General features: G+C 50.5%; 12 protein-coding genes across 12 annotated transcripts; 7 read left to right on the plus strand and 5 right to left on the minus strand.

The window, feature by feature from the left end:
• Positions 1-89: 89 nt before the first annotated feature.
• CC77DRAFT_1064439 (hypothetical protein) lies at positions 90-568 on the minus strand (the record flags this gene model as incomplete). Its single annotated transcript, XM_018528727.1, has 2 exons — positions 90-323; positions 383-568. 2 exons carry the CDS (start codon positions 566-568, stop codon positions 90-92), a joined length of 420 nt encoding a protein of 139 aa, XP_018382600.1.
• Positions 569-2059: 1491 nt separating this feature from the next.
• Positions 2060-4017, minus strand: CC77DRAFT_1033651 (FAD/NAD(P)-binding domain-containing protein; the record flags this gene model as incomplete). The annotated part of the gene is made up of 3 exons (XM_018526814.1): positions 2060-3218; positions 3267-3665; positions 3785-4017. The coding sequence occupies 3 exons, from the start codon at positions 4015-4017 to the stop codon at positions 2060-2062; spliced, it is 1791 nt and encodes a 596-aa protein (XP_018382601.1).
• Positions 4018-4328: 311 nt separating this feature from the next.
• Positions 4329-5735, minus strand: CC77DRAFT_281354 (oxidoreductase ucpA). Its single transcript, XM_018531005.1, has 2 exons — positions 5440-5735; positions 4329-5385 (listed from the first exon to the last, which is right to left on the minus strand). The coding sequence occupies exons 1-2, from the start codon at positions 5486-5488 to the stop codon at positions 4640-4642; spliced, it is 795 nt and encodes a 264-aa protein (XP_018382602.1). The 5' UTR covers positions 5489-5735; the 3' UTR covers positions 4329-4639.
• Positions 5736-8826: 3091 nt separating this feature from the next.
• Positions 8827-11494, plus strand: CC77DRAFT_281418 (hypothetical protein). The gene is made up of 5 exons (XM_018531006.1): positions 8827-9397; positions 9446-9621; positions 9674-9703; positions 9760-10332; positions 10385-11494. The coding sequence occupies exons 1-5, from the start codon at positions 9001-9003 to the stop codon at positions 11441-11443; spliced, it is 2235 nt and encodes a 744-aa protein (XP_018382603.1). The 5' UTR covers positions 8827-9000; the 3' UTR covers positions 11444-11494.
• A 34-nt stretch (positions 11495-11528) lies between these two features.
• Positions 11529-13173, minus strand: CC77DRAFT_1097638 (acyl-CoA dehydrogenase family member 11). The gene is made up of 2 exons (XM_018529905.1): positions 12627-13173; positions 11529-12571 (listed from the first exon to the last, which is right to left on the minus strand). Exons 1-2 carry the CDS (start codon positions 12966-12968, stop codon positions 11546-11548), a joined length of 1368 nt encoding a protein of 455 aa, XP_018382604.1. The 5' UTR covers positions 12969-13173; the 3' UTR covers positions 11529-11545.
• A 215-nt stretch (positions 13174-13388) lies between these two features.
• Positions 13389-14402, plus strand: CC77DRAFT_1033655 (arylacetamide deacetylase; the record flags this gene model as incomplete). The annotated part of the gene is made up of 2 exons (XM_018526815.1): positions 13389-14218; positions 14267-14402. 2 exons carry the CDS (start codon positions 13389-13391, stop codon positions 14400-14402), a joined length of 966 nt encoding a protein of 321 aa, XP_018382605.1.
• Positions 14403-15457: 1055 nt separating this feature from the next.
• On the plus strand, positions 15458-15998 carry CC77DRAFT_1011650 (hypothetical protein; the record flags this gene model as incomplete). Its single annotated transcript, XM_018523723.1, has 2 exons — positions 15458-15575; positions 15628-15998. 2 exons carry the CDS (start codon positions 15458-15460, stop codon positions 15996-15998), a joined length of 489 nt encoding a protein of 162 aa, XP_018382606.1.
• Positions 15999-16198: 200 nt separating this feature from the next.
• CC77DRAFT_1023345 (Aegerolysin family protein) lies at positions 16199-16898 on the minus strand. The gene is made up of 3 exons (XM_018525645.1): positions 16726-16898; positions 16497-16638; positions 16199-16433 (listed from the first exon to the last, which is right to left on the minus strand). The coding sequence occupies exons 1-3, from the start codon at positions 16808-16810 to the stop codon at positions 16253-16255; spliced, it is 408 nt and encodes a 135-aa protein (XP_018382607.1). The 5' UTR covers positions 16811-16898; the 3' UTR covers positions 16199-16252.
• Positions 16899-18604: 1706 nt separating this feature from the next.
• Positions 18605-20620, plus strand: CC77DRAFT_1052750 (hypothetical protein; the record flags this gene model as incomplete). Its single annotated transcript, XM_018527714.1, has 9 exons — positions 18605-18651; positions 18704-18820; positions 18874-18970; positions 19022-19236; positions 19320-19574; positions 19637-19718; positions 19771-19831; positions 19882-20054; positions 20124-20620. The coding sequence occupies 9 exons, from the start codon at positions 18605-18607 to the stop codon at positions 20547-20549; spliced, it is 1473 nt and encodes a 490-aa protein (XP_018382608.1). The 3' UTR covers positions 20550-20620.
• A 14-nt stretch (positions 20621-20634) lies between these two features.
• CC77DRAFT_969639 (GroES-like protein) lies at positions 20635-22184 on the plus strand. The gene is made up of 3 exons (XM_018535793.1): positions 20635-21070; positions 21122-21650; positions 21702-22184. Exons 1-3 carry the CDS (start codon positions 21048-21050, stop codon positions 22164-22166), a joined length of 1017 nt encoding a protein of 338 aa, XP_018382609.1. The 5' UTR covers positions 20635-21047; the 3' UTR covers positions 22167-22184.
• Positions 22185-22538: 354 nt separating this feature from the next.
• CC77DRAFT_1023347 (hypothetical protein) lies at positions 22539-23373 on the plus strand. Its single transcript, XM_018525646.1, has one exon. The coding sequence runs from the start codon at positions 22602-22604 to the stop codon at positions 23076-23078; it is 477 nt and encodes a 158-aa protein (XP_018382610.1). The 5' UTR covers positions 22539-22601; the 3' UTR covers positions 23079-23373.
• Positions 23374-23821: 448 nt separating this feature from the next.
• On the plus strand, positions 23822-25974 carry CC77DRAFT_969641 (MFS general substrate transporter). Its single transcript, XM_018535794.1, has 3 exons — positions 23822-24526; positions 24577-24668; positions 24722-25974. The coding sequence occupies exons 1-3, from the start codon at positions 24043-24045 to the stop codon at positions 25886-25888; spliced, it is 1743 nt and encodes a 580-aa protein (XP_018382611.1). The 5' UTR covers positions 23822-24042; the 3' UTR covers positions 25889-25974.
• The last annotated feature ends 106 nt before the right edge of the window (positions 25975-26080 follow it).

Genomic DNA, 26080 nt, shown 5'->3' on the forward strand with positions numbered 1-26080 from the left:
AAATGCTAAGCAAACCCAAATGCAATCGGAATTACTCCAGCCCATGCATCTCTGTCCCTCTAGTTCCATCATTCATTCATGATATTCGCTTAAGCCTGAGCAGCCTCCAAGAGCTTCATGTGCTGCTCAGGGTGAGTCTTCTCAACGTTGCTCTTAGCAACCTTCTTCATCATGAAGTTGGCGTCGATGTCAATCTCTTCGCTGAGCTTGCCATCAGCGACGCGCCACTTGCCGCTGATGGTGAGGACACCGACTGGGGGCTTAGCGTTGACAAGAGAGTCGACACCCTCGGGGACGTTGGTGAGAGTCAACTTGTAGGTAGTCTGGCATATGTTAGTATCTTGTTTGGAGCAGAAAGGAGGTAGGGATTGGAAAGTCGTACCTGGCCAATAGGCTTCTTGTCGGTGACAGTGTAAGTAGCTGAAGTAGCCTTGTCGCCAGATTCGAAGGCGTAGCTGACAAGCGCTGGGCAGAGCGTCTTGATCATGAGGTCGTGGTTGTGGAGAGCGGAGATGACGATAGTGGCATCGACACCGTTGAGGGGAGTGGAGATCTGGGAAGTAGGCATTTTGAGATATTTGTTGTTGGGTGAGAAAACTGGTAGAGGATTAAAGGAACTGGCCGGCAGTAATGGTGAATAGAGTAGTTGTTGAGAGTGTTGTAGAGTAGATGAGAGAAGTAGAAGCTGTTGGATGATGATCTTGCTTTTGCGATGGAAGCAGTAGAATATATATCTTCTAACTTACCGGTCTTACTCGCGTATTCGCGTACCCAGGGCCTTTACTCTAAACTCTCAATGACCCTAATCAGTTGTCCAAAACGTCAAGACACAGTCAAGATGCACGTCTTACACCCCTGACACGGCATGGCGTCCTCACTATACCGGTACCTACCCCAGTATTCCAGACGTTGGTACGACTGCGTATGCATGCGTTTGTACCACGCCGACGATCATCCGTTCGCCCAAAAACGAGAATAGTACCTATCGAAACGCATCGTTTCTGTTTCCGACCAACGGGATAGGCAATGTCTGTGCGTTGGCGCGCTGGGTTGGGTATGGTGATGTGGGACGATCACCTCATTAGCCGAGAGAAGGTCTACAGGGTTGAGTTGTGGAGTTTGGAGTGAAGTTTGAACAACTCAGGGTCTGGCACGTTTGAAGGGATCGATGACAGAGCTAGAAATAGCTCTTGCGGGCAATTTGGAAACATTCTTCGAGTCGCGTAGTTCCAAACAGAACTGTGTGCGTAACTACTGTCTACCTGCGACGTCAGGTGCTTTCTGGAACGAGTCTGCCGGCCGCTCGTTTCTTCAGCTGTTGACCTGCGTAAGGCGTCTGCAATGCTGCTCATCAATGCTGTCGATCAACGTATAATGCTTACACGCAGATAACGAAGCGAACCCATATTCTCCGGATCTCCAAAGCTCGGTCGCAATTCCCAACTGCAGTCATTGGGTGCTGGTCGAGAGCTGTGTCGGAGTGTTTCGCTGGTGGGGCGGGAGAAGCGACGGGCGCCGCGGGTTGGGGAGCCGGAGTTCTTTAGCGCGAATCACAAGTCAGCGCACCATGGATCGTTACGGTGGCCTCGTCTATTTTTGACCAGTTCACGCGTCGTTCGTAAAGATTGATAGGTAGGTGTTTGACCGGTGTAGCTATCTTCGCGTTTGTCGCGTTTCATTGCGTGTTGAAGGCGCCGAGGTTTTCCCGTAAGTGAGGCCATACCTAGGTATTCGACGGAACGCGGCTTTTCCAGAGCTCCGTACACTAAACCACGAATCCAGCGACCGTCGTACCGCAAACTTCCTAGGTCAGCATTCCTCGAGCGACATTCGTTCTTGTTTCTCAACGTCGTACTGGGCCAACATGATATTGGAGGTTTTTGTCCACGATGCACGCGATAACAACTAGAACACAAAACTCCCATGTGCCGAAATCTCAAGACATAATCGTTCTTCCACATTTGAGCAGTACAGCACCCGGCTATGATCCATATCGCCTTGAAAAGTAACTCTTCGTACCAATCATACATTCATTAACGTCTTTCCTTCGCGCCTGTACCTATAGCTTCGACTCCTTCATGCTGGCTACTCCCTCCGCCCTTCCACCCGCAAAATTCACACCCTCGCTCGGCTCCAACGTCCCACTCTTGTTTATCAGCTGCAACTTCCTCAACCTACTTATCGGTTCATCATCATCCTTTTCCCTAACATAAAACGCCCAGTCAGCCGTGGGATCAATCTCCGTCTGACTATAACCATTGCCCAACCACGAGAACCTGTTACCAGTGTATTTCACGTCCCAGTCCTCCAGCCTGAGCTCCATGAGGGCCTCGATGTAGTGAAGTGTAGAACCAGGCCAGAGTGCTGTGACGGGGCCGTCTGGGCCGAGAGACTTGTACCATGAGCGACAGGCGTCATGCCAGACGGTGCGCTTCATGTACTCATCCTTGAAAGCTACAAAGTCATCGATAGCTTCTGCTTTAGGTGCAAAAGTAGAGATGTTGTGTGTTTGGAAGCGATCGATGAGCTTGCACATGTAATCTGCCTGCGCCTCGATAGCGCTTAGAACAGGGCCATTGCCGATGGGACAATTGGGTCCCAGGAAGATGAGGTAATTTGGGAAGTCAGCGGCCGCGAGACCAAAGTAGGAGCGTGGTTCTTTGGTCCACACGTCCTGGAGGTTGGTGCCAGAGGAGTTGATTACGGGGAAACGAGGCTTGAAGGAGGTGTTGAAGCCTGTGGCGCAGATGAGTACGTCGACGGGGTATTCGTTGCCGTCGTCGCACACACAGCCGCGCTCGGTGATGGAGTTTATCTCGCCGTAGACGGTTTGTACGTTGGGTTTTCCTAGGGCTTCGAGGTAGCCGACGCCTGGTGTTAATCGTCGGCATCCGACATGCCAGTTCGGGATCAAGCGCTCTTGTAGGTACTCGTTGTTTAGTTTTTCGGTCATCTGCTTGCGGAAGTAGGCTTCTGTGTCGGAGTTGACGTTTGTGTTCTTGAGAAAGATGCCGAATTGACCGTTTAGGCCGCGCTCAATGTGCTTGCGATATTCGACTAATGCGCCAGGCTTGGTGGCGAACTCGAGTCTTTCGCTATCGGAGAAGACGTGTTGTTCGAGGCCTTGCACGGGTGAGACCCATGTGGGCTCGCGGATGAAGGTTGTGACTTTCTTAACATGTGGTTGGATGGTGGGGAGGACTTGAATACCAGAGGAACTGATGGAGTTAGTTGCTGAGCTGGGGAACCATATGTAAGGCACTTACCCGTTTCCAATCAAGCCAACATGGCGGCCTTTAAGGTCAACGTTGTCGTCCCAATTTGCGGTATGTAGTAGTGTGCCCTTGTACTTGTCCAGACCCGGTATGGCGGGCCATTGCCAGTTGTTCAGAATACCCGACGCGTTTACCAAGATGTCGCAATGGTCATTGACGATCTGATTGCTCTCTAGGTCTTTGACCTGCACATCATATCCTCCTTTCTGCTTGTTCCATGTTGCGCCAACAACCTGGTGTTGTGTCTTGATGTATTTGCGGAGACCGTACTTGCGCGCGAAATCGTTAAAGTAGGCAAAGATCTCTTTCGAGCCGGCGTATACCGCGGACCAATCTAATTTCGGCTCGAATGACCAAGTGTAGTTATGCGAAGGAACGTCGCACGCGCATCTTGAATCGAGATGTTAGCAAGGTTCTGCTAACTGCGCCGCTTTGCTGCAGCCGGTTCGGTAAATCATGGGGCGAAGGATGCATGATCCCCCGCAACAACCATTCGGATCTGCACTTACCCCGGATATCTATTCTCGTACCAAGTCCCCGAAACCTCGGCGTTCTTCTCATATACTTGGAGACTATAATTTGAGAAGTGCTTTTGTAGTTTGTATGCCATCAAAAGTCCCGAAGCACCTGCACCGATACAGACGACGCGCACATGGCGTTGCGCGTGAATTGGACCCCGTAACCGATGCTGAGCATCAGTCTCTGGCGCAGCCGTGGATGGAACGATGAAGCCGTCCGCCATTGTGAATAGTGTACAACTAGCGGGAAGATGAAGAAAAGCAAAGTTGAAGCTGAGCAGTGAGTGGAAACCGTTGCCGCTACGAGGGCTCTTAACCTCTTAAACTTTGCTCCGGTGTGTTTGCACCGCAAATCCCCATGCTTCAAGAGTCAGGTCCTAGCTCAATGACTCCACATAGCGAGTCAATCTAATGAATGCCTGAATCTGGGGTTACGCGAATAAAGTGAATGCATGATTGGAATATCGAACGATGGTGACGATTCGTGATGTGGGCTAACGATCCCAATGGCTACTCATGAGTTTTATCTGGCAAAGCATTTCCGAGGGTTGCACAGACAACAATGCCGGGACATCCAAGTCGCGCAATGATGAGTGATCTGTTAGACGACCCATTAGCCAATCGAAGAGGCGTTCGGAGTAGCCAGATCTTTCTCGGATATGGAAGTTGCGTCTTCCTTTTTTGCGGGGATTAGGTGGAGAACTGGGGTGGAGAACCTCTGCCGAGGTGCGACCGACCAGGCAAAGCACAATTGCGTCGAAGGTCAAGTTTGACAAGAGGACTACGTGTTTTAGGACACGTGTGAGACGGCTGTTGATAATTCAAGTCTTGGGCTAGTACGATGCTCTAGACGATTGTGTATCCTCCGTCCGCGACTAATGTGGCGCCAATCATGTAACTTGCCGCTTGGGAATGTAGGAATGCAATACAGTCGCCGATTTCCTCCATCTCCGAGTAGCGGTGAACAGGGACTTTCTTCCTCTCTGTTTCCATCATGTCGCCCTGACTCATGTGCTCCTTCACTAGGGGTGTCATCACATAACCTGGGGAGATCGCGTTGATTCTGATACCCTTGTGTGCGAAAGCGAGTGCATCTGACTTTGTGAGGCCAATGACAGCATGCTTGGACGTAGCATATGCGGTGGCAGGCACATTGAGTGGTGGTGCAACCAGGCCGTACATCGATGCGACGTTGACGATAGAGCCCCGGTATGATCGATAGGAGTCCGAAAGCTTCTCTTGCTTGAGCATCTGGCGGATCTGCGCACGCTGGCATTGCCACACGGCGATGGTATTGACAGCCATGACTTTCTCGAAGTCGTCTTTAGGTATTTCATCTGTCGTTTTGATCATTCCACCTATGCCAGCATTGTTGACCGCGTAATCCAGCCGTCCAAATTCCTTTACCGTTTTCTCTATACTGTCATCAATTGCTTTCTCATCGGTGACGTCGATTTCGAACGTTTTAACAGAGACATCTGGTGAGATCTTATTCAGTTCGCTGACGGTCTTGGTGATGGGATTGCGATCCAGCAAGGCGAATGAGCGCACGCCTTGCTTTGCAAGAGCATATGCAGTGTACTGGCCGATACCTTGAAGATGTCAGCTCATTGGTCGGATATGCTACACAGCTTGATCAGACATACCGGATCCAGCACCCGTGATATATGCTACACCCTTTAGTACGAAAGACATGTTTCCTTGCTCAGCGTGTACTCTGCAAGCTGTACTGAGCTATCAATTGTCAGGTCCACGGAATGTCAATGGTACGCACTGCTGCCACCACTCCTGCTGTTAGCCTAATGGTACGAGTCAAGACGCTGTCAGCCTTAGAGAGCACCTTCAGCATGCACTGTCGATGATTTCCTGCAAGCCTGCTGCTGTCAGAGATGCTTGTAGGCGGGGTTGAGCTCAATGTCGGCTGCGGTTTTCCTGGTGATAACAACAACAAGCGAGTCATGTCGGCCCTACTCCACGCACGCCTATCAAGTTGCATCTAGGATATGATCGGACGATGGAGAAGATGCGAACGTGTGCCGTTTATCAACAAAGTGTTTACGTGAACTTGACAGCGCGCATGGACTTGTGAGGCACGGCAGGCCGCTGCATTTTCGATTGGTCGTTTTTGGACACGGAAAATATGCCCGTTTTGACAGGGGAATGACAATGAAAAGCTGTTGTGGCTTTCGCTAGAGGTGACAGCAATAGCCTAGTCGTCGGAATACTTTGTTTTGATGCACGTCATCCGAGCACGTGTTTGCGTGTCTTAGCGCGGTTCCAGGCTTCAGGGAATATTCGCCACCACGTACGTTTCTCCCCCTGCAGCCACCCGCACCCCTCACCGCCATGCGCGTTGTATCATGGCCCCAACTCCTCATCGAATCGCACAAACATCTACCGAGCTCAAAAAGCTGGCCAAGAAAAATGGCCCGCGTCTCAACGAGCGGCAGCAGAAGCAGCTCGAGCGCGAGGCCGAATTAGAACAGCGCGCCGCCCGCGCCCGCAAAGCCGAGGAGAGTCGCAAAGCAGCCAAGAAGAAGCGCGAAGAAAAAGAGGCGAAGGAGGCAAGAGCAAGGCAACAAATTGGTGTCGGACTGGCGACCCAGCTTGCTGGGTATAGTCATACGCAGGCGCAGTTGAAGAATGGCATGGAAGCATTCCTAGGACTGAGCAGGAAGAAGGAAGAGGAGAAGCGTAAAAAGAACTTGGAACTCACCAAGAAGCTAGAAGAGATTGCGGAACAAATGGAGAAGGAGCCATGGGATGATGACGATGAGGAAGACACTGTGGTCGATTTGCCGGAGACGACTGCATCCTCCGGACAGCAGTGGGCCGACGACGACTTAGACGACGACACACTTCTCGAAGCACATGATATGGTCATGTCAGACCCGGTAGAGGAGCTACAGCCTGTTGTCCAGCCTTCTGAGTCCGTTGCTCCTATTGCGCCCGCTCCGCCCGCTGTCGTACAACCTCTTGTACCTGTTCACCCTATCGCCCTCGCTCCGCTCGCCGCACCAAGTCCTCCACCGCAGCCAATTCCTGCACAGGATGATCGCGAATTCGCACGTACTCACGGACCCATAAACAAAGCGATCGAGGCTGCCTTGGACAAACTGCCCGAGCCTCTGATTGAACTGCTGTCACAAGATCTTTCGCTCAAAACACCAGACTGGGATCCTTCACTAGGGCTGCTGCACAAGCTGAATCCAGTAGGGCTACCACCACATCGTCTGCGCGTCAAGGTCGGCTGCACTGTAACAGTGCTTCGGGATCTTAATACAAGCAGCCAGTTGTCCAAGAGCCAGCACTTGCGAGTCTTACGCTGTGAGAACGATCGATTAGAATGCTTGGTGTTAGATGGACAGCTACAGGGAACTAAGACCTTCCTGACGCGGGTTCCATTTATCGCAAAGTACAAGAATCTGGATCAGCATCCTTTTCAACGCACACAGTTTCCCATACGTGTGGCCATCGACTATACACCGTCCGGCGTGCCACGGGATACATCAAGATCAGGATTCAAGCTCCCTTCTATACCTGGGCGTATGCCACCTCCTAGCTTGGCGAGAAAACCGACTCCACCTGCTGTCAAAGCAAAGCCTACCACAAACCAAAATCCAGGCTTCAAGCTCCCTGGAGCTCCAGCATCGAAGTCCAGCTCGTTTACTGCGGTCGAACCCACGTCCGTTTTAAAAAAGACTTCGTCAGTACCATTGCCACCGACCGACTGCTGGGATGATTTCTTTGAAAGTAGTACCCAGGTTTCGCGGGAGCTTGCTTCAGAAGCAACGCCCGCAGTCAAAGAGCCACCGAAGCCTTCAACGATTACTTTGCCTTCGGTAGTTGATGACATGCCTCCTATATCAACCCAAGACTTCGACTTCTCTCTGGATGATCTTGACGAAGAGCCGCGGAAAGAGGAGGAGAAATGTAAAGTTGCTCCCGTCACGCACGTTGCCCCTAGCAAAGTTTCTGCACCACTGCAGGCGAATTCAGGAACTCCTCGGCCCGCACAAAGACCAATGTCTTTGCCGCTTCCCTCTGAGCTAGCAAAGCCCTCGGTCAACCCCACCTCTAAGCCGGTAAAGCCGTTGACCGCCGGTCCTGTAAGAACTGATGCCGCTGTTACGCAGAAAGAATCCACGCCACGGGCTTCTGCGAACTCAAGCAGGCCATTGACTACTTCGAGACCCCCTAAGAAGATAGCTGGGAAGTGCCTGAACCCAGGTCCCTTTGCTTATGGGAACCTCCAGGAACAACTCGCGAAACTGAGGGCGTCTCAGCTACCAAAGTCCATGACTGGCCCTTATGCGAAGAGAAAAGCTACAACAACGCCATCCGGACAATCTGCTTCTCCTCCAGCCAAGAAGCAATGCGCACCGACACCGACACCGCCTTTGAAACTATCTGCTGCGGCGCCGAGGACGAGCCAGTGTTTCGAAGACTTTGCTATGTCGACGCAGGAAGTAGCTTCTTTCTTTGATGACGATGACGATAACATGAGTTTTAGGTCATCACCACCTATCACAGTATGAGTAATGAGTATTGAATAATATATGATGATGGATACATGGTCACGGGATCGGGGACTACGGATTGGAAATGATACCCTTCTTTTTGGTCTGTTTTTTGTATAGATGAATGTCACGACCAACAACTCTCAATTGAAGTCTTGAGTTCACTCATTGAACTTTCTCGCCCCCAAAGCTATTGCAATCATATCGCATATGGAAGTACAGCATCAACCGGCAAGAGCGCTTACTCTGCTTTGTTGTGTTCCTATCATCCCGGTTAGCGGCTTGGCGCTCCACTGCAACTTGGACCCTTTGATTTAATCTCCTCTCACTTTTCCACATCTGGCCACTAACGCACCAATTATAGATGCGGTGTACTCTCAACCCTACAGCACATGCCGATTGAGAGCAAGATGATCGCTGTAGTCTCTCGCCCTCAGCTCCGCTATAACGGCGGCATGCTTGTCAGACGGCCAATCACCTTCCGGCAGGAACTCTTTCTGACTAAAATCGTGTGTTTCATACAGCGCCAAGGGCGCAGGCAACGATGGGGGCCAAAAGCACAAGGTTGCATGCTCAGCCTTATTTCGTAGTCGGTGGCCTCGTGAGGCGCACCTGCTAAAAGTTCACAAACACTGTTTTTTTCGCCGAGTGGCTCACCACAATTCCCTTACCATAATCCACGGGAAAATGAGTCATCGAGTGGACGGTCCGGAGCGGCGCTCATTCGTGTTTCACGAGGTGCCACAACTTCGCTCCGATTTCGATCCAGTGATCCAGCCAGGACAAGAAAGCGCGGCGAACCGACTACTGGGAAGAGATGGGCAGGAACAGAACACTGACGAACGGACTCGAGCCAGCGTGTCTCAACACCAATTCCATCCCAATGACAGCTTCGTATATTCGGATGACGGACAGTCACGTTCTCTGCCACCCGACGAGACTACCAATAAGCATTTGGCACAAGTAGGCGCCCATAGTGTCCCTTTCTCAGAAAAGACCAAAGAACCCATATACTGGAAAGGAAATACGCCGTGGGCGTTGACTTGGGAATTTCTTGGAATAGTCGTTTCGATATGCTTTCTTAGTAGGTCTTGTATCCGATACGTACGAAGTATCGCTAACGTGTGAATAGTACTTGGCGCATTTGTTGTACACCTGAAAGATCAACAGGAAAGTGATTGGTCAATTAAAGTACTCTCGGCTACACGTATCGCACCAACCTTATGGCCGATTTTCTTCTCTGGTGTATTGGGAAATGCGATTCGTGCACTTGCCGACTGGCGCGTTGAACGTGGCATCGACCTACTGGTACGAGACGAATCATACATAATGCGTGGCCTGGCTAATTGATGATATACAGGCTTTGGAGCAGCTGATGGGCTCTTTAACGGTTAGTGTGAAGCGTACAATTTTCGAATCTGACTGATGCTAATGCTCATACACTAGCTTGCTGGTTCTGTCATTACTGTTTTTAAATGGTCCATTCTGAGAATCTCAAGTATAGCTCTACTAGTACTGTGGGCTTTCAACCCTCTTGGGTCTCAATCCTCATTCCGAGGGATTTACCTGAGAGACCGAGAGGGATCCAGACCGGGAAATATTGCCTATTACAACCACAATATCAGCCAACAGGTACAACTGAACTCGATGTTCAATACTGCAACACGTATCATGCCCAGAATTCGCGCTTTATATTCCTCGGCTCTTTACGACATCGCATCCGCTACTCAGTACGTCGATAAGACGAACGCAACGTACCAAGACATTATTATCACGCTCGGAGGAGAAAGTTCAGCTGGTATACAAGCAGCTACTGATCCATGGGGCAACGTACGGATGCCTAGCCTACACGCTCTTTCCGGATTCGATGCGAATGAACCGCATCGCTGGGTAAATGTGCCCTGGCAGGATTCAGTGCACAACTACTCCAGTCTTGTCGGCGAACATGTTGCTGGCCTGGGGCGGAATTTTACTGGCAACACAAAGTTCAATACAACCGCAAGCTATCTAACATTTTCAGTAAGAGACGCTTTTCTCCCTTTCTAATTGCCCTCAATCTAACAGATCTTAGTGCTCTCCTTGGTTGAATATCAATGGCATGGATGAGTCGCATGAATGGATCATGAACAAGTTTCAAAAAAACTTATCTTCGCTGTTAGAACCCACTGGAACGCAAGGTATGAATAACTTCTTTCTGGAGTTTTCCGAAAAACAAGTATGGAATGATACTACCCAAAGTCACGACATTGTGTTCGTGACGAGACGCGACCCGCCCGCTTATCTGTCCGTCACACAATGCTCACCTCAGATGATATACGTCGACGCTCAAGTATCCTGCATATCAAAAGGGGCTTTGGGAAAAACCGATTGTGGTGTCGACGCAGTACGGGAGACGCTCACAACCACTAATCCAAAAAACCTTACCATTTTCGAGCCCCGAACGTATCGCTGGCCAAATTCGACTCTAGACTTGGATCCGCGGATGGCCCCTGATCTCATGCACATATTTATGGATCTACTCGATGATAACAAGCGTGGATCTGGCACATCTGGTATAGTGGAGTGGTATCTTAAAGACCCGCTTACCGCAGTCAACAATCCCTCGTCAGTCGGGTACGCAAATTTGGACGAAGTTGATATCAAGGTTTTTGAGCAGAGATTCTCACTGCTGTGGAACACGCTATGGAAAACCAACATACAACATGCGACTATCATGGGTGGAGATCTCACGCCGTCCACTTTCAACGATACTTCGCTTCATCTCAATACCACGTCAGCCATTGTATTTCCGTTACCGGCCACTTACGCTCTGGATATCCCATGGATTATACTCTATTTTGTATCCGTGGCGATCATGTTCTTCGCGGCCGTCTTCTCTTTGATCATGCATGAGCGCTGTCATGCACCCCGAATCTTGGGTTATGTCAGCAGCCAAATAAGAGACTCGAGATATTTCCACGACCGCGAGATACAAGGAAATAGTGCAGCAGACGGAACGGGGATGACCAGGCGATTAGGGCACCTGAAAGTTATGATCGCAGATACGAAGACAGATGAAGATGTGGGTAAAATCGCTTTCGTACCGGCACATGCCGAGAGCAGAGTGAGAAGGAGGAGATGGTACCAGTAAACAGACGACGAGAAGGAGAACATGAGTGCGACCCAGGGAAAGGTCGAACTGCGCGAGAGTATGCGCCTACGAATTAAGATCACAAGAAACGAGAATTTATTACTACAAGATACCCCAGAACTCTTCGGGTTCAAGACCCCACTTCTTGCAAAGCTCCCTATACCTCTCCGTGTACCCTTCCGCTCTCTTCCTAAACCCTTGCGCTGTCTTCATCTGATCTCTTCCCACTTGATGTCTATGCGCCGAATCCGGCCCATCAGCCACTCTCACAAAACGTGCATACGTCCACAGCTCCGGCAACGGCGTATGTTGCGTCAAGCCCTGACCACCATATATCTGCATGGCCTCATCGATAACCTTGAGCAGCGCATTCGGCACTATAATCTTGCTCTGCGCAATAGCGTATTTGCCCGCCTTGTTACCCTGCAGATCCATAGTATCCGCAGCATTAAGCACCACCAACCGCATAGCATCAATCGTCATGCGCATATCCGCAATACGCTCAATATTGCTGTCGAACTCGCCGATGAATTTGCCCCTTGGTTTCTTACGCGGCTCCATGCATCTTACGAGCGCGAGCTCAAACGCGCGTTCTGCCTGGCCGATTAGGCGCATACAATGGTGTATGCGACCGGGACCCAAACGTCCTTGGGCAATCTCAAAGGCGCGTCCAGGACCGAGAATGATGTTCTCGAGCGGCACGCGAACGTTGTCGTAGATGTACTCGCCGTGTCCTTCAGGCGCCCAGTCGTATCCCATGATCGTCAGATTCCTAACTTGCTTCAGCCCCGGGCTGTTCGCGGGCACCACCAGCGTCGTATGTCTATTCCACGCGTTCGCATTGTTGGGGTCGGAACAGCCCATCAGGATGAACAGTTGCATCTCCGGGTTGTACTGGCAATTGCCGTATAGTTTACGTCCATTTATAATGACTTCCTTGTCGGTGATTTCCATTTTTATGCCGACCTGAGTTGCATCGGAGGAGGCGACGTCGGGTTCTGTCATGCTGTATGCCGAGGACATGTCGCCGTTCATGAGGGGGTGGAGCCAGCGCTTCTTCTGCTCTGGTGTGCAGTACTTGGCGAGGAGTTCGATGTTGCCGGTTTCGGGGGCATGACAATTCATCGTCTGCGGTTTACTATTAGTGAGGCATTACAGGAGTATCGGGTATCAGGAAGCGCACCTGTGCTGCCCAGTATACGCGCCCCATTATCTCAGCGCAGCACGAGTACTCTAGGTTGGTCAAGCCTGGGCTCTCGATGAAGTGGTTTGGCAGAAAAAGGTTCCACAAGCCTTGGGCTTTTGCCTTTTTGCGCAGGTCGTGGATGATAGCTGGGGTTTCCCATCGCGTCTTGCTTTCTTTGAGCTGCGCTTTGTAGATGCGCTCAGCAGGTATGCATTCCGTCTCGACCCAATCGTACACTTGCTGGATCTTCTCGATTGCGATGGGACGCAGCTTGGCCTTCACCCAGGGCGGTATGCGCGCGAAGGCCGGGCTGCTGTTGATGTCGATGTTCAGTACCATGGTGTGTGTGTGTGTGTGTGCGTTCCTGCGTCGTGAGTAGTGCTATCGAGGTAAGTAAGGATGATCAAACTCCAAGATTAAAAGTCTACGTGCGAATACAGCAGACATGACTCGCTGCAGCAGTTAATGCCGACGCGTTGCGATGCGTGTTTGCAGCCGAGGCGATGTTGTTTTTGGTGGGGAGTACCGGATGTCTTTAAGCGTGGGGAAGGCGGCAGCGTACCAGCGAGTGGGGAAGCTTTGACCCCTGACGTCTTCCCGCGTCGAAGTGAGTCGAGATGAGAGCTACTCCAGACACACTCCCACATGACGCCAAACCACGCAAGGGCCCAGCTTTTATACGACAGCAAGCCCTTGGTACAAAATGGCTTCCGAAATGGAAGAATTACTCCACAACTTACACGACCGATCTAGGACAACATGGCTAACGAGGGGTTCGCGAAACCATGGCTTGAGTTCGAAGAGGAGCTTGGCGAGCGCATACTCTTGAATCCACCCATCTCAAACATGACAGAGCAGTTCATGCGATATGGCAGCCTCATGGCGTCGAGATACACGTTTCCCGAACCCGACCTTTCCGTAAAGACCGAAGATACGACAACCAGTCACGGGACCAAGGTGCGCATTTACACGCCTGACGGCTATACCGGTGGAAAGCCGGTGTGCATGTACTACCACGGCGGCGGATGGGCTATGGGCGACGTGAACGGAGATGATCCATTCAGCAGGGCAATTTCAAAAGCCGGAGGCATAGTGGTTGTGTCTGTCGAATATGGCCTCGCACCAGATAACAAGCACCAAGACTTAATGGACGAATGCTTCAACGCTTTACGATGGGCGTTGGACAACTCGAAGCGGCTAAACACCACCGAAGGGAAGTTTCTCACTGCCGGGCTTTCAGCTGGCGGTCAACTTGCTTTCGCCGTTGCGCTGAGAGCCCGGGATGCAAGCATAGATGGACTGGTTGGTGTTGTCGCACTCATACCCGTGACTGTGCACCCGGATGGTGTTCCAGAGAAACTTCAATCTGGGTACACGGCGATGGAGGAGCATGATCAGCACACTGTTAACACTGCGGGAGCGATGAGAGACTTCTGGAAGGCTTTTGGTGCTCCACCAACGGATACATACGGATCGCCCCTTCTTCATCCTGGAATCAAGGACTTGAAGAAGGTTTACATGGCTGTTGCGGGACATGACACACTGAGAGACGACGGTGTGCTCATGAAAAAGATGCTAGAAGATGCTCGGTAGGTTTCGTGTCTTTGTTGTAAGAGTTGATGCTGACTAAACTGTAGTGTGCCCGTTAAATTTGATTTCTACGATGGCTATCCACATTTCTTCTTCGCTTGGCCTTCTCCGAAGCTTGCTGAGCCGCAGAAACAGTTCATGGATAACTTGGCTGAGGGTGTGAAGTATGTGTTAGCGGAGTAGCCGTATCTACACCTCACACAGTGGCATGATGGATACATATGACGGCTTTCCATTTTCCTACTGGATACGTGCATGTCACTCACAGTCAGCCTTGTCTTCTCAGCAAGCAATCGTCGCGTTTTAAAACACGGGCTTTACTTAGCTTTAAAGTTCATCTGCTCTGGAATCGATAGTGCACACGCTATTCGGTCTGTTTTGAAGGCCTGACGGTATGGAATTTATCCGGCAATCACGGCATGTATATCGTCATTTTACAAGCTATTCCTCCACATCTTGGCGTACGCGGTACGGGACGGGACGGGAGGCCTAAGAGCGCGTACCGCCCTGGGGGAATAGCATGTTCCTTCGCTCTTCCTTGGCGTACCAAAGCCTCTGCTAATGACCACAGCCAAGCATTTTCACGCATATTCGGCACGGCTTGTCCTATATTGACACCATGTGCCAAGTCTGTAGGCATAGACGGCATTATCATGGTCTCAAGGCGGCCAGCTATGTGCAAGTCACTCTCCAGACTCTCCTTCTCAGTAAGGGTTAAGTGTGTCTTTCTGTGGGGAGTTCTCAACTCTAATCGCGCTACCGTCAGAAGACATGATCGTTAGTGCGCACGAAAGACTCGCACTCATTCGACAACCTTGGTAAACTCACTCAACGAACAGGCTCTGTGTCATCCAAGGTCATCTTAAACATATGCCTGCCAATTTCTTTGGCATCCTATAAAGATGCTAAAGTTGGACATCATAGGATAGTGCGAAGGGTGCGTTCACCAATCACCTGAGACGGAGCTGGCCGCTCTCAACTCTTGCCAAGATAAGGCGTACATCTCTACGACCATCTACGATCGAAGACACAATCGGCGATCAGTCGTGAGGCTTCATTCAGGATTCATAGACCCACCCTGTATGTTGTCAAAAAGTCTTCTTCTGCTCTAAACAACCGTAGCGGGAACTCGTTCCAAGTACAAAAGGAGGGCTTCTTCTCATTGTACATCAGCCATCAGCACAGCAAAACAGTCTCCATTCAATTATACATCTATCCCTCCTCTACAACTACCGACCATGCTCACAATCACAATCATCTCCGCCATCTTGGCCTTCACTCCTATCGCTCTCGCCAGCCCCGTGGAGAAGCGTGACCCAGGCAACTTCCGCCTCTTCGAGCACCACTACTTCCAGCGTATGCTGAACTCCTTCCTACTCTCTGCAAATACCTATTAACAAAACCCCAGAGCAATGCGGACCCGAAGCCTGCACCGGCGGCAACGACCTCAACTCCATCAGCATGTACGTCCACGACGACTGCAACGGCGGTGGATGCGATGCCAAACCCGCTCCGAACCTCACTCCAGGCGATAGCTTCTGCGACCTAGAGTTTACCGTCTGTGGTGATCGCATCATGCGCCTTGTGAGCCGGGGGCCTGATGATTGCAAGGCTATGAGTGACCTTAGCGAGGCGAATAATGGACAGGCGTATGCGACGTTGGTGGAGGGTGATACGGATGTGGGGACTTGCTCGGTGGACTTTTCGGTGCATAAGACTTGCAGTGTCTTTGCTGGAGGGTCGAATAATGATAGCCAGGTTTATTGTGCTTTCTTTTAGGCAAATATTGATGGAGATGGACGTTTGCGAAGGGGTGATACATAGCTGTGTCAATTTTACTCATGAATACCAACATCCGAAAGCATCTAACAGTCACATCCAAGGAGATCAGGTGTGTGCATAAGAAGAAGAAAATGGGTTTAAGATATTGAAAAGAGCGACATTTATGGCATTCTATCTTGACTTCATACTGCGAGCTGAGCGTGCTTCGATCCGCGTCCAGCCGAAGACTACGGCTTTCACTTCCGCACCATCTAACCCTTCCTCGAGATGTCGATGTCCACCTCTCCAAGGGCACCAGAGTCCTGGTTCCAATCACCAGGAGTAATACCGTAGTCCTTGTTGCGGTTCTGCACCTGGAAGCTGTTCGACTTGGAACCCCAAGGGCAGGACCAGTAAATGGTGCAGACTCTGTTGTCTCCGTCGTAGATGTCACTGAGAACCATAGTGTTAGTCGAAATAGGTGAGAAGCTGCGCGAAGTTGGGATCAACACTTACAATTTACCCTCGGTGCCAGAAGCGGAGTCAGAGCGTCCACAAGATGATACCTTCTCGCTCGAGCCTGCGCCAACGCTCACTTTGTTGATTTCACCAGCGCCTATTTCTGCGTCTTTGTTGCCGTTCTTGTGGAATTTACCCCCTTGAAATGTGCGTCAGCAATTGATCTATCGGAAGTACCATATAATGATGATAAAGTGGTCCGGAAACGGAGATGGGAGAGACTTACACATGGCTTCCGCATTCTTGACGCTGATGTTTCCACTTCGGAAACTGTTGATGATGTGGATGACGACCCATTGTGCGTATGCCATGATGAGATGTTGGAGAGTGGTGAGATGTTGGATTGAAGTGGTAGATAGTGTGTGCTTGGATGCTGGAAGTGATTACCTGGAAGCCCAATATATACTCAGTGGAAATACTACAACGAGCTTGCGTGTCTGTAGCTCTTCCGACATGTACAGCATGTAGCTGCGCGACTATGGAGCTTCGTCTTGGGGAATAAACCACGACACCCTCATTCTCTCTTAGACTACAGTCTGAAAAAGCAAACGCCCTCTGACTCTATGCAACGCAACGTAATTCTCGCTGGTCAATAACCATGTCTGGAAAATGCTGCTGACGGCCTGAGCAAGGCTCCACCATCGATACTCATTTGCCTGAGGCTGGACACCGGTCTCTGCAGTTTCCGGTCCGAACAAGCAAGCAACGGTCGCCACCAGTTGCGCAAAGTGGCAGTTACGAATGCAAGTCAGTGTAATGCGTACGCATCTCTTCGTCATAGTATCCGATCTCGGCGGAAGCGATGTGTAGGAGGGCTTCTCGCGAAACCATTATGCAGGGGAATGAAGCGGTGTACGCTGCGCAAAACCATCCAAACGGACTCCCCGATTGTCAAGGTTCCTTCGTATCGAAAGCTAACCAGCCATCTTGACGCACATCATCACTACATCGCTAACCCCACTGCAACGGAGGTCCATCGCTTAGCACCCTCTTACCCAAAATTGGAGTACAGTCGGTCAATCACGCCAGTATTGAGGTCGTCCATAGCAGCCAGTGTATTACTTACATAATACTAGACCCATATACATTACTGAACAAATTTATTACAAGGGACACATCAACGAGCTCGAACACGTTGATCTACTGAAATCGTAACGCGACTTTGAGAACAACTGATATTCTGATTTGTCTAAGCTGAGTGTGAGCTAGCAATAGTTAGAGCCAATGCTGCGAGAACACGATTGCGAATCATCCTACGGCGTTTTGATAGACCTGCACGTTTTCGCATACCTAGGTACGTAAGAACGAGATCCCCTGCCAAGCGCCCGAATGAATCGTGCTTGCGCCTTCTGTGCACACTGAAGCGACACACACTCGAAGCACGCAGAAGTATTGAGCAGGGGCCAGGATTTGTGGCGAATTGAAATGGATGGTGGAGACTGTCATGCAAGTCATCGCACGCCGCTACCTCGAATTAGAAAATGCGAACGCCACCAGAACGGCCCGATCCGACTACGCTAAAATTCACAGGCCCGGAGGTGCAGACGGAAAGACGGGAGGACGGTATGTTGCCCTTCGCATGCGATCCACTCCGCAAAAACAAACCTCGTCACACGCGTCGTAAGGTTCCCTGTGATGGAGGGAACGGAAAGTCACCGCTGCCTAGGTGGATAACGATCCGAGCCGTCCGCGAGCAACTCCGCCTGCAGACAAGACAGTCTAGCCCGATTAGCACACTTGATCTCTGTGTATAGCGGTGAAGTGAAGATTGATTCGAAGGACTGGCAACGCGTCCATCGAGTTCTATCAAACCTCTTGGCGCCTAAGTAGGATCATCGCAGCGCAAACGAACTCCTTGAACACACCACATATGCTGCATGCAGCTGCGGAGGACCTTGTTCCAGCACGCGAGGTTTCGCTAGTCATATGTCTGACTTCTCGGCGCCCGGTTGCACGGATCTCAAGGTTGCATCGGGCTCGAGATAGAGAACTCCAGATTATACATTTATAGTGAAGGTATTCTAGCACGAAATTCTCGTGCAATAATCAAATATCTGTTACTCTCACAAAACGACACCTTTCAATTTCAACAACGTCTTTCCACCATGGGCGAAGTAGTTCCTTACAAAGCAGGCATGCAGCGCGGCCAAGGGTAAGACCTGCCTTCTGGTTCAATGAGGGCGGTGAACTAAGCATTCTTCAAGTTACAATACCTACCTGCAATCGCTTTGTGTCAAAGATGCGGTTACTATCGAACGTCACGATGACAGCAACCCTCCATTCAAGAAAGAGTATTATTCTGAGTTCATTGAAGAATACGAGTAAGTATGTCACCTTACCCAGGGAGCGCCACTTGCTTACGCGATTGTCTCAGGAAGATAGCAAAGAGCATGAGAATCAGTGCTGGCGCCGCTGTCTCCGGATGGGGTCAGGAGGCCAATGTCAATGTCGACATTCTCAATCGTAGTGAGGTGTGTTAAAACACTTCTTGCTCCAACGATCATAGGCTAAGTGGCATATAGTTTGAGACCAGCACTTTGACATACGAGGTCAAAGTCTTGGTTCAGCACCAAGTAAGCGTGCTCGACAAGCACTCCTTCAACAAGATTCAGACGACCACCCCGCACGCGACATACGGCGACCGTTTTATCGCCGACTTTATAAAAGGTGGTCATTTCTACGCCCGTGTCTCCATCACAGCGAAAAACTCGTCTGAGACCAGCGAGCTCAAGCAATCGTAAGTTTCCACTGTTACGTGAATACTACCGCTCTCCAGTTCTTTCAGCATCATCAGTATCTCGCTAACTCATTGACTAATAGCGCTGAAGTCGCCATGACTATGTACGGCGTTTCTGGAAAGATTACGCAAGAGGTCGAAAGAGCCGTCAGCTCCATCAAACGAAACGCTTCGGTCAAGATCACCATCATCGAGTCCACGGGAACCAGCAAGAGTGGTGCCAGTGGAGGAGGCTACGCTGTCAAAGCTGAAGAGAGCTCTGACCTTCTGGCTGTGAAGGAAAAGGCAGACCAATTCTACAAGGATGCGGATTCGGGAAAGCATTCTTATGTGTTGTTGTAGGTGATCCCATGTTCCAGAGATCGGATGAGTGATTCGAGGCTAACATGGCTTGGCGCAGTGCGGTGCTGGGAAAGTACAGAAATCTCTCCAACTTTGAGAGTTATTTCGCTCCGTTCGATTACCAGATGGCTAGTTTGAGGGTGAGCCGCAACCTACCGATTCGACACTATTCATGCTAACGATCTCGACAAGTCCTGGGCGCTTTTCAACGACTTCACGCTATACAAGGCTATCGAAACCATGATCAAGGCTGGTAGGTTCACTTGCAGACATTGGCTACCTTGGCTAAGAAGACTTCCATAGTGCCGGAGAGCAAGTTCAAGGACGGCCCCGAACGAAAGACTCAATTGATAAAGCAAGCCATCAACATCTTCGAAAACATCCGCGATAGGGTGATCCTTATCTCCGAACATCCCGAGGCAGCTAAGGAAGATCCTGACCACATGAAACCGGGCGACTTTCGACTTGAAGTTCTCGTAGGTTCATCCCCTCATACTGCTTCATCCCTTTTTGGCATCCTAAGCTAACTGCTTCTCCTTCTACAGAATTCGATTCAGACCAAGCTCTTCCATGCTCAATCTCAGCCCATCCCTAACACCGACGATTACTGGACCGATGTGATCCTAACCACAAAGGGCTCCGGTAATCAGCCCCTCTTCACTTTCCCGGCCTTCGACTTCGGCGATTTGATCGGCACTGAGGTAGTATCCTTTGGAAAGAAGAAAAACGGCGAAGAATACAATTGCCTGATTGGCGAGCGCGTGACGAGCCTCGATGATTACAAGGAATTGAGTTACTTCTGGGTCTTTCCAGACAGTATACAAAAGTTTGCCATGGAGATGTATGGAGTCAGCAAGGTGCCGACGAGGAACTATATGAGAGTGTATGCAGCGGATCAGAGCGATATCGAGAATCCGAGGCCTTACCAGAGGTTTTGGTTCTACGTACCCTCCGCTAATAGTCCACCGTAGATAGGTGTCTTGGCGTGACGTCACGTCAATCGTATCCCAGCAAACCTTCAGCGAATGCAATACAACACTCTCTTTTTGCCAATGCAGTCTCGTGTAGCGTGTCTCTACCGTACTACAGACTACCGCGATCCAGATCTGGCATGGCGGTAGCTCAGCCAAAGTCCACGCTTAGAGAGATCTACCCCGCTTCGTCGTCCCCGCACCTAGCACCTCTTCCAAGCTTCAATCCTAGCCCCAAGTCTTAGCCAGCACACTATGTCGGCCACCGTTTTCCGTTCATATGGCTTGGCTAGGACAAGTCAGCAACCATGTTCCCGGCGCATCGGAATGACTCGCAGCACAGCCCCTCCAGTCTTTCCACTCCTGTTGCGCCTGTCATCTCGTTGCATCGAGTGAATTAGGAGTGAATAGTCGGTATATATAACATTAATCAAAACCATCATAGTCCTCAAGCTATACCAAAATTCCCCAAAAGCATACTGAAAACATTCCGTAATAATGAAAGCCGGCCAGTGGGATCCGTAAGTGCACAAAACACTTCTGCTGTTACATGGAACTCACGCAAACTTCAGTAAGGAAAAGAAGGTCGTCGTGAACGATGTGCCGAAACCAACCGAAGCTCCAAACCAGTTTCTGGTCAAGATACAATCCGCATCGCTATGTCACTCCGACCTCCTCCATGCTATGAGGCCGGACTACGCTGTCACGCTGGGCCACGAAGGCGTCGGCTATATTGAGTCCATCGGCAAAGAGGCAAGCGACAAAGGCTTTCAAGTCGGCGACGCGATTGGCTTCAATTACTTTATCGGCGCTTGCTTCGAATGCGAAGGATGCATGGTTCACAACGTGCGATGCGAGAAAGGTAACCAGAAATTGCAAGGTTTCGTAGCAGATGGTTACTTTGCCGAGTACGCGGTTGTAGATTGGCAGAACGCTATCAAGTTGCCCGAGAATTTGGATATGAGTAAGACTGCGCCACTGTTTTGCGCCGGTATCACAGCTTTCCATTCGGTGGATAGTTGCGAGTTGAAATCAGGAGATTGGTTAGCGGTAATCGGATGCGGTGGCTTGGGCCAATATGCTATCCAGTATGCAAAAGCTGTGAGTCTGCATACAAGCATGTACAACCAATCGAAAGCTGACAAGATTTAGATGGGTATCAAGACCATCGGTCTCGACATCAACGACAATCAACTCGATGTGGCGAAGAAGGTCGGCGCGGATGCTGTCTTCAACTCCATGAAAAACAAAGACTATCTTCAGGAGATCAAGAAACTCACTGGTGGTAAGGGATGTCATGCTGCGGCTGTCTACAGCGCGTCAAACGCAGCATACGCCGGTGCGCCAGATGTTTTGAGAACAGGCGGATTACTTATGGTGATCGGCATCGCGCCTAAAGGACTTGACTTCATAAACACATTTGATTTGACAACGGGACGGTATCGCATCAAGGCCGATAGCACGGGTATTCCCCAGCGAATGAAGAAGGCGGTCGAATTTACTGGGAAGCATAGTATACAGCCAGAAGTCGAGTTCCGCAAGATCGATGACTTGCCGCAGATGGTTGCGGATATGGAGGCTGGTAAAGCGGAGAAGAGACAGGTCGTGGTGTTTTAGACTCCTCGCTCAATTGACATAATTGAAATGTTTACGACACGCTCTTGTTGCCGAATGGACCATACCTTGAAGTTGGTCAGCGGCCAACCGCGATCGCATGTTATGTCGCCGTGACGTTGCGTGCCAGAACGCAAACATCAGCGATCTTCCAACGACCATCTGTAGAACGTGGCGATAGGTAGGTCTTATCGAGAGTACCACTAGTTGTATCGACTCTTCACTAACCCCGCTTGTCGAACTTGGCCTTCGCGTTTGCCTCTAGTCGGTTATGCATGGTTACTTCTAGTGGCTATATCTGTGAGATGACCAAGTACATTAAGTCGCATACATCGCAGACAGCAAGACATTCGGCTTTGCAACACAGCTCTCAATTGTGTATCAATATGGTCTACAAAACCATGGATGTACGTCCCATGCCATCCACTCCACAGATGCATGATTAATACCTCAACAGCACGACTTCTCGTACCCGCAGTTCGCGTGGGACGAACAAGAGAACTGCCAGCGTCAGTCAACCATCTGAACTTTCAATTCTGGCCCCATAATCTTCTGATCCCTTCCCTAGCCTGCATCAAGCTCTCCTTCTTCTTCCGTAAATCTCCCACCGTTACCGACGCCTTCTTTCAAAAACATTACAACCATATTCACTCCGATCTCACCGTCGCCTGCAAGAAGTTTCACGCCGTCAAGATAGCCCGCTACGTCCAGCTCTACCAATCACCCGGCCTGAAAAGCAAATTACAGGAACTGGGCATGGACGTACTAGAATACGACGCGTGCAGTCAGATCTGGGTGAGGAAGTGGGAAGATTGGGAGGCGTTTGCGGGGAGCGACGAGTACCGAGCTGCGCTCATGCCGGATGCCGAGAAGTTCATGAATTTGGAGAAGGGGATTCAGGTCATGGCTGGGTGAGACTCACTTCCTCTCGATTTGGTTGGTTAATGTGAGTGGGTTACTGATAATGACGACGGAGCTAGATACGATATGATCTGCTTTGGAAAAGCGATTCCTGATTGCGATGCTACGGATGGGATTACGCGTGAAGGGGCTGCGTAGATCTGGAAGCCTCACTGGCGTAGCTTTGGAGCAGGGAATGCTGGGTCTTGGTAGTGGGAGGTGCAGAATAGTGCTAAGCATATGAACTTTCCAGGCCCTTTCTCTGCGACTAGAAGATTACTTTCCAGTAACTTATTGTATTAGAGCTCCATCGATGTTGCTGTTGTACTCGCGATAAACGTGCGTGTTGTGTAAACTAAGACCTTACTGCTAGCGATTTGGGTGTCAATGTCTCCAGCCTAGTTCAGTTCCTCTTCAGCTCTGTAGTGATGGCATGTCTCTCCTTCACTAGCATGGACTACACGATGCGCCATGTTCTGGCACGTGTACTGGCCCTTTTCTTTGCTAGCGAAAAACAAAGTTATGGGTATAGGAAATAAGCCTTCATCAACATGGCAAAGTTCGATCGGAAACGTTGTTCCAGGCGAAGACGATCCTCGCCCCTTGATCGTTCGTCCCCATTTCTGGTCAAGCGCTACGACCCAGCGCTCATCTTCTCCGCACCTAACCCCGGATACCCACTTCCACATCCACTACCCCGGATTATGAGGATATACATCGATCTACTGGTAACGCTGGCGCGGTCCAGCCAATAGCAAAAGTTGGCTAAAATGATTATCTGTGCTTCTGTGTATCCGAGATGCGGGGACGTCGAAGCCCGGATATCGGGGCTGTAGTGGCTTAACACGTTCGACTTGCAAACATGTACAACCTAATGAAGGATATATGCAAGCCGTGAGTGGTCTCTTTGCGACGATCTTCCCACTCAATCATACATTGTCGTACCTGCCTCAAGCGTGTATTCCGACATCACATCATCATGGCGATGAAAGTCACTCACGAAGGCAATGTTCGCCGTTCGTCAAAAGAGAAGACAGATGTCGAGCAGATCGAAGCCGTTACAACAACACCACCACAGACGCTTGTTTCTTCAGACGCCACCACTATAACGCCGAAGACATGGTTCGTCATCTTCGTCTTGTCTTCAACGTTTGGTCTCTCCTTCTGGCCGGTACCTACAACCTCCGCTATGATGTCTCGGCTCGCTGTCCAGTTCGGTGACCCCACATCGAGCGCATGGTATATACCCGCGTACACGACAGCGAACGCCATCGGCTTCCTGATAGCAGGGGCAAACTCTGATCTTTTTGGAAGGAGATGGTTCTTGTTGTTTGGCAATGCATGTTGTTGCGTTGGGTTTATCGTTACCGCTACGGCGAAGGGAGCAGATCACTTTACAGCGGGATTGGCGATAACAGGTTTTGGAGGCGGCTTTGCGCAGATGGCTATGTGCAGTATCCCTGGTGAGTGACCTGGGCTACCATGTGCGTGCCAGTCGGTCTGACCGTTGCAGAACTCTTACCAAACAAGTTTCGACATATCGGTATCTGTCTTTCGGATGGTTTCGTCTTCCTCATCGTTATAATCGGCCCCATCGTTGGAAGGGTAAGTGACAAGCTTGAGAAGACATCGTACAATAACTGATCATTAATCCACAGTACGCTATCGATGTTGATGCGTGGCAATGGGTTTACTGGGCTGGTCTTATTGCCCAATTCATGTCCTTTACATCCTTATTCTTGTTCTACAAGCCCCCGAAGCATCCCAAAGGAGTCCCATGGGACGAAGCAGTCAGGGGCCTTGACTATGTGGGCACTGCGCTCATCGTTCCAGGCATCTGCCTCACGCTTGTCGGCATCGTAAACACCACATACAAGCCAAGTTCAGATGTCACCGTCATAGCTCCTATGGTAGTTGGGCTAGTCCTGATCGCTGCTTTCGGAGTTTGGGAGACGCTGTCGAACACCAGGTTCAAGCTCTGTCCACCGCATCTGTTCCGGAGCCACAAGGGAAGAGAATTCACGGCGCCATTCATCGTAGCATTCATCGTAACGATGTTCTATTACTCCGTCAATATCATCTGGCCGACCATGGTGAATGTCTTTTACCTGGGCCCGAATGTGTCTCGGAGTACTGAGCTGCTACTCACATTACCACCAAATGTCGGCCTCGTATTCGGATCATTGTGTCTGATGGCTTTTGGCAACGTGCTAGGACACTGGAAGTGGACTTTGATCGCTACTTGGACTGGGATGGTGCTCTTTGGCGCCTTGATGGGTCTTGTCACTCCATTCAATCAAAGCTTGATGATCGCATTCTGCTGCATCAATGCTTCGTTCTTCGGATGGGCGCAGTATGAGTCCATCGCGTTTACACAACTTGGTGTGCCGCAGCAGGACCTTGGCTTCTCCGGTGGCCTGGCGGGCATGGCTCGTTATGCAGGAGGATCGCTTGCTCAAGCCATTTACACCACGATTCTCACTAACACGCAAACCACGCGTGCTGCTGCTACAGTTCCCGCTGCAGCTGTAAGGGCAGGCATGTCGTTGGAGAATGCGCAAGCTTTACTTGCAGCTCTTCCTCTCGGTGCTGCCGCTATCGCGGAAGTGCCAGGTACGACCGCCGAGGCTCTGGGCGCTGCTTCTTTGGCATTTCAATGGAGCTACGCGCACGCATTGAAGGTTGTGGCACTCAGCAGTCTGAGTTTCGGCATTGTGGGCTTGCTTTGCATCTTCTATTGCGAAGATCTGACGCCTAAGATGACGGACAAGGTGGAGGTCTTCCTTGAGAATGACGTGTACGCGGACAAGAACGAATTCCACTGAAAATCGAATCGGCTATAGCTTAATTAATGGAATGGCTTCACTACAATTCTGCATTCGAGCTTCATAATGGTGTGGGTATCGGAATCAGAGATGGATGCTGGAGGCTTCGCCAGACGCGTCGGGCGTAAGGCTTGACCTCATCGCGTGGCCGACGTCATGGTCCTCGCGCAATCGTCTCACCACCATCCTTTG

The sequence above is a fragment of the Alternaria alternata genome (genome assembly GCF_001642055.1).
Source record: "Alternaria alternata strain SRC1lrK2f unplaced genomic scaffold CC77scaffold_19, whole genome shotgun sequence".
NCBI classification, from domain to species: Eukaryota; Fungi; Ascomycota; class Dothideomycetes; order Pleosporales; family Pleosporaceae; genus Alternaria; species Alternaria alternata.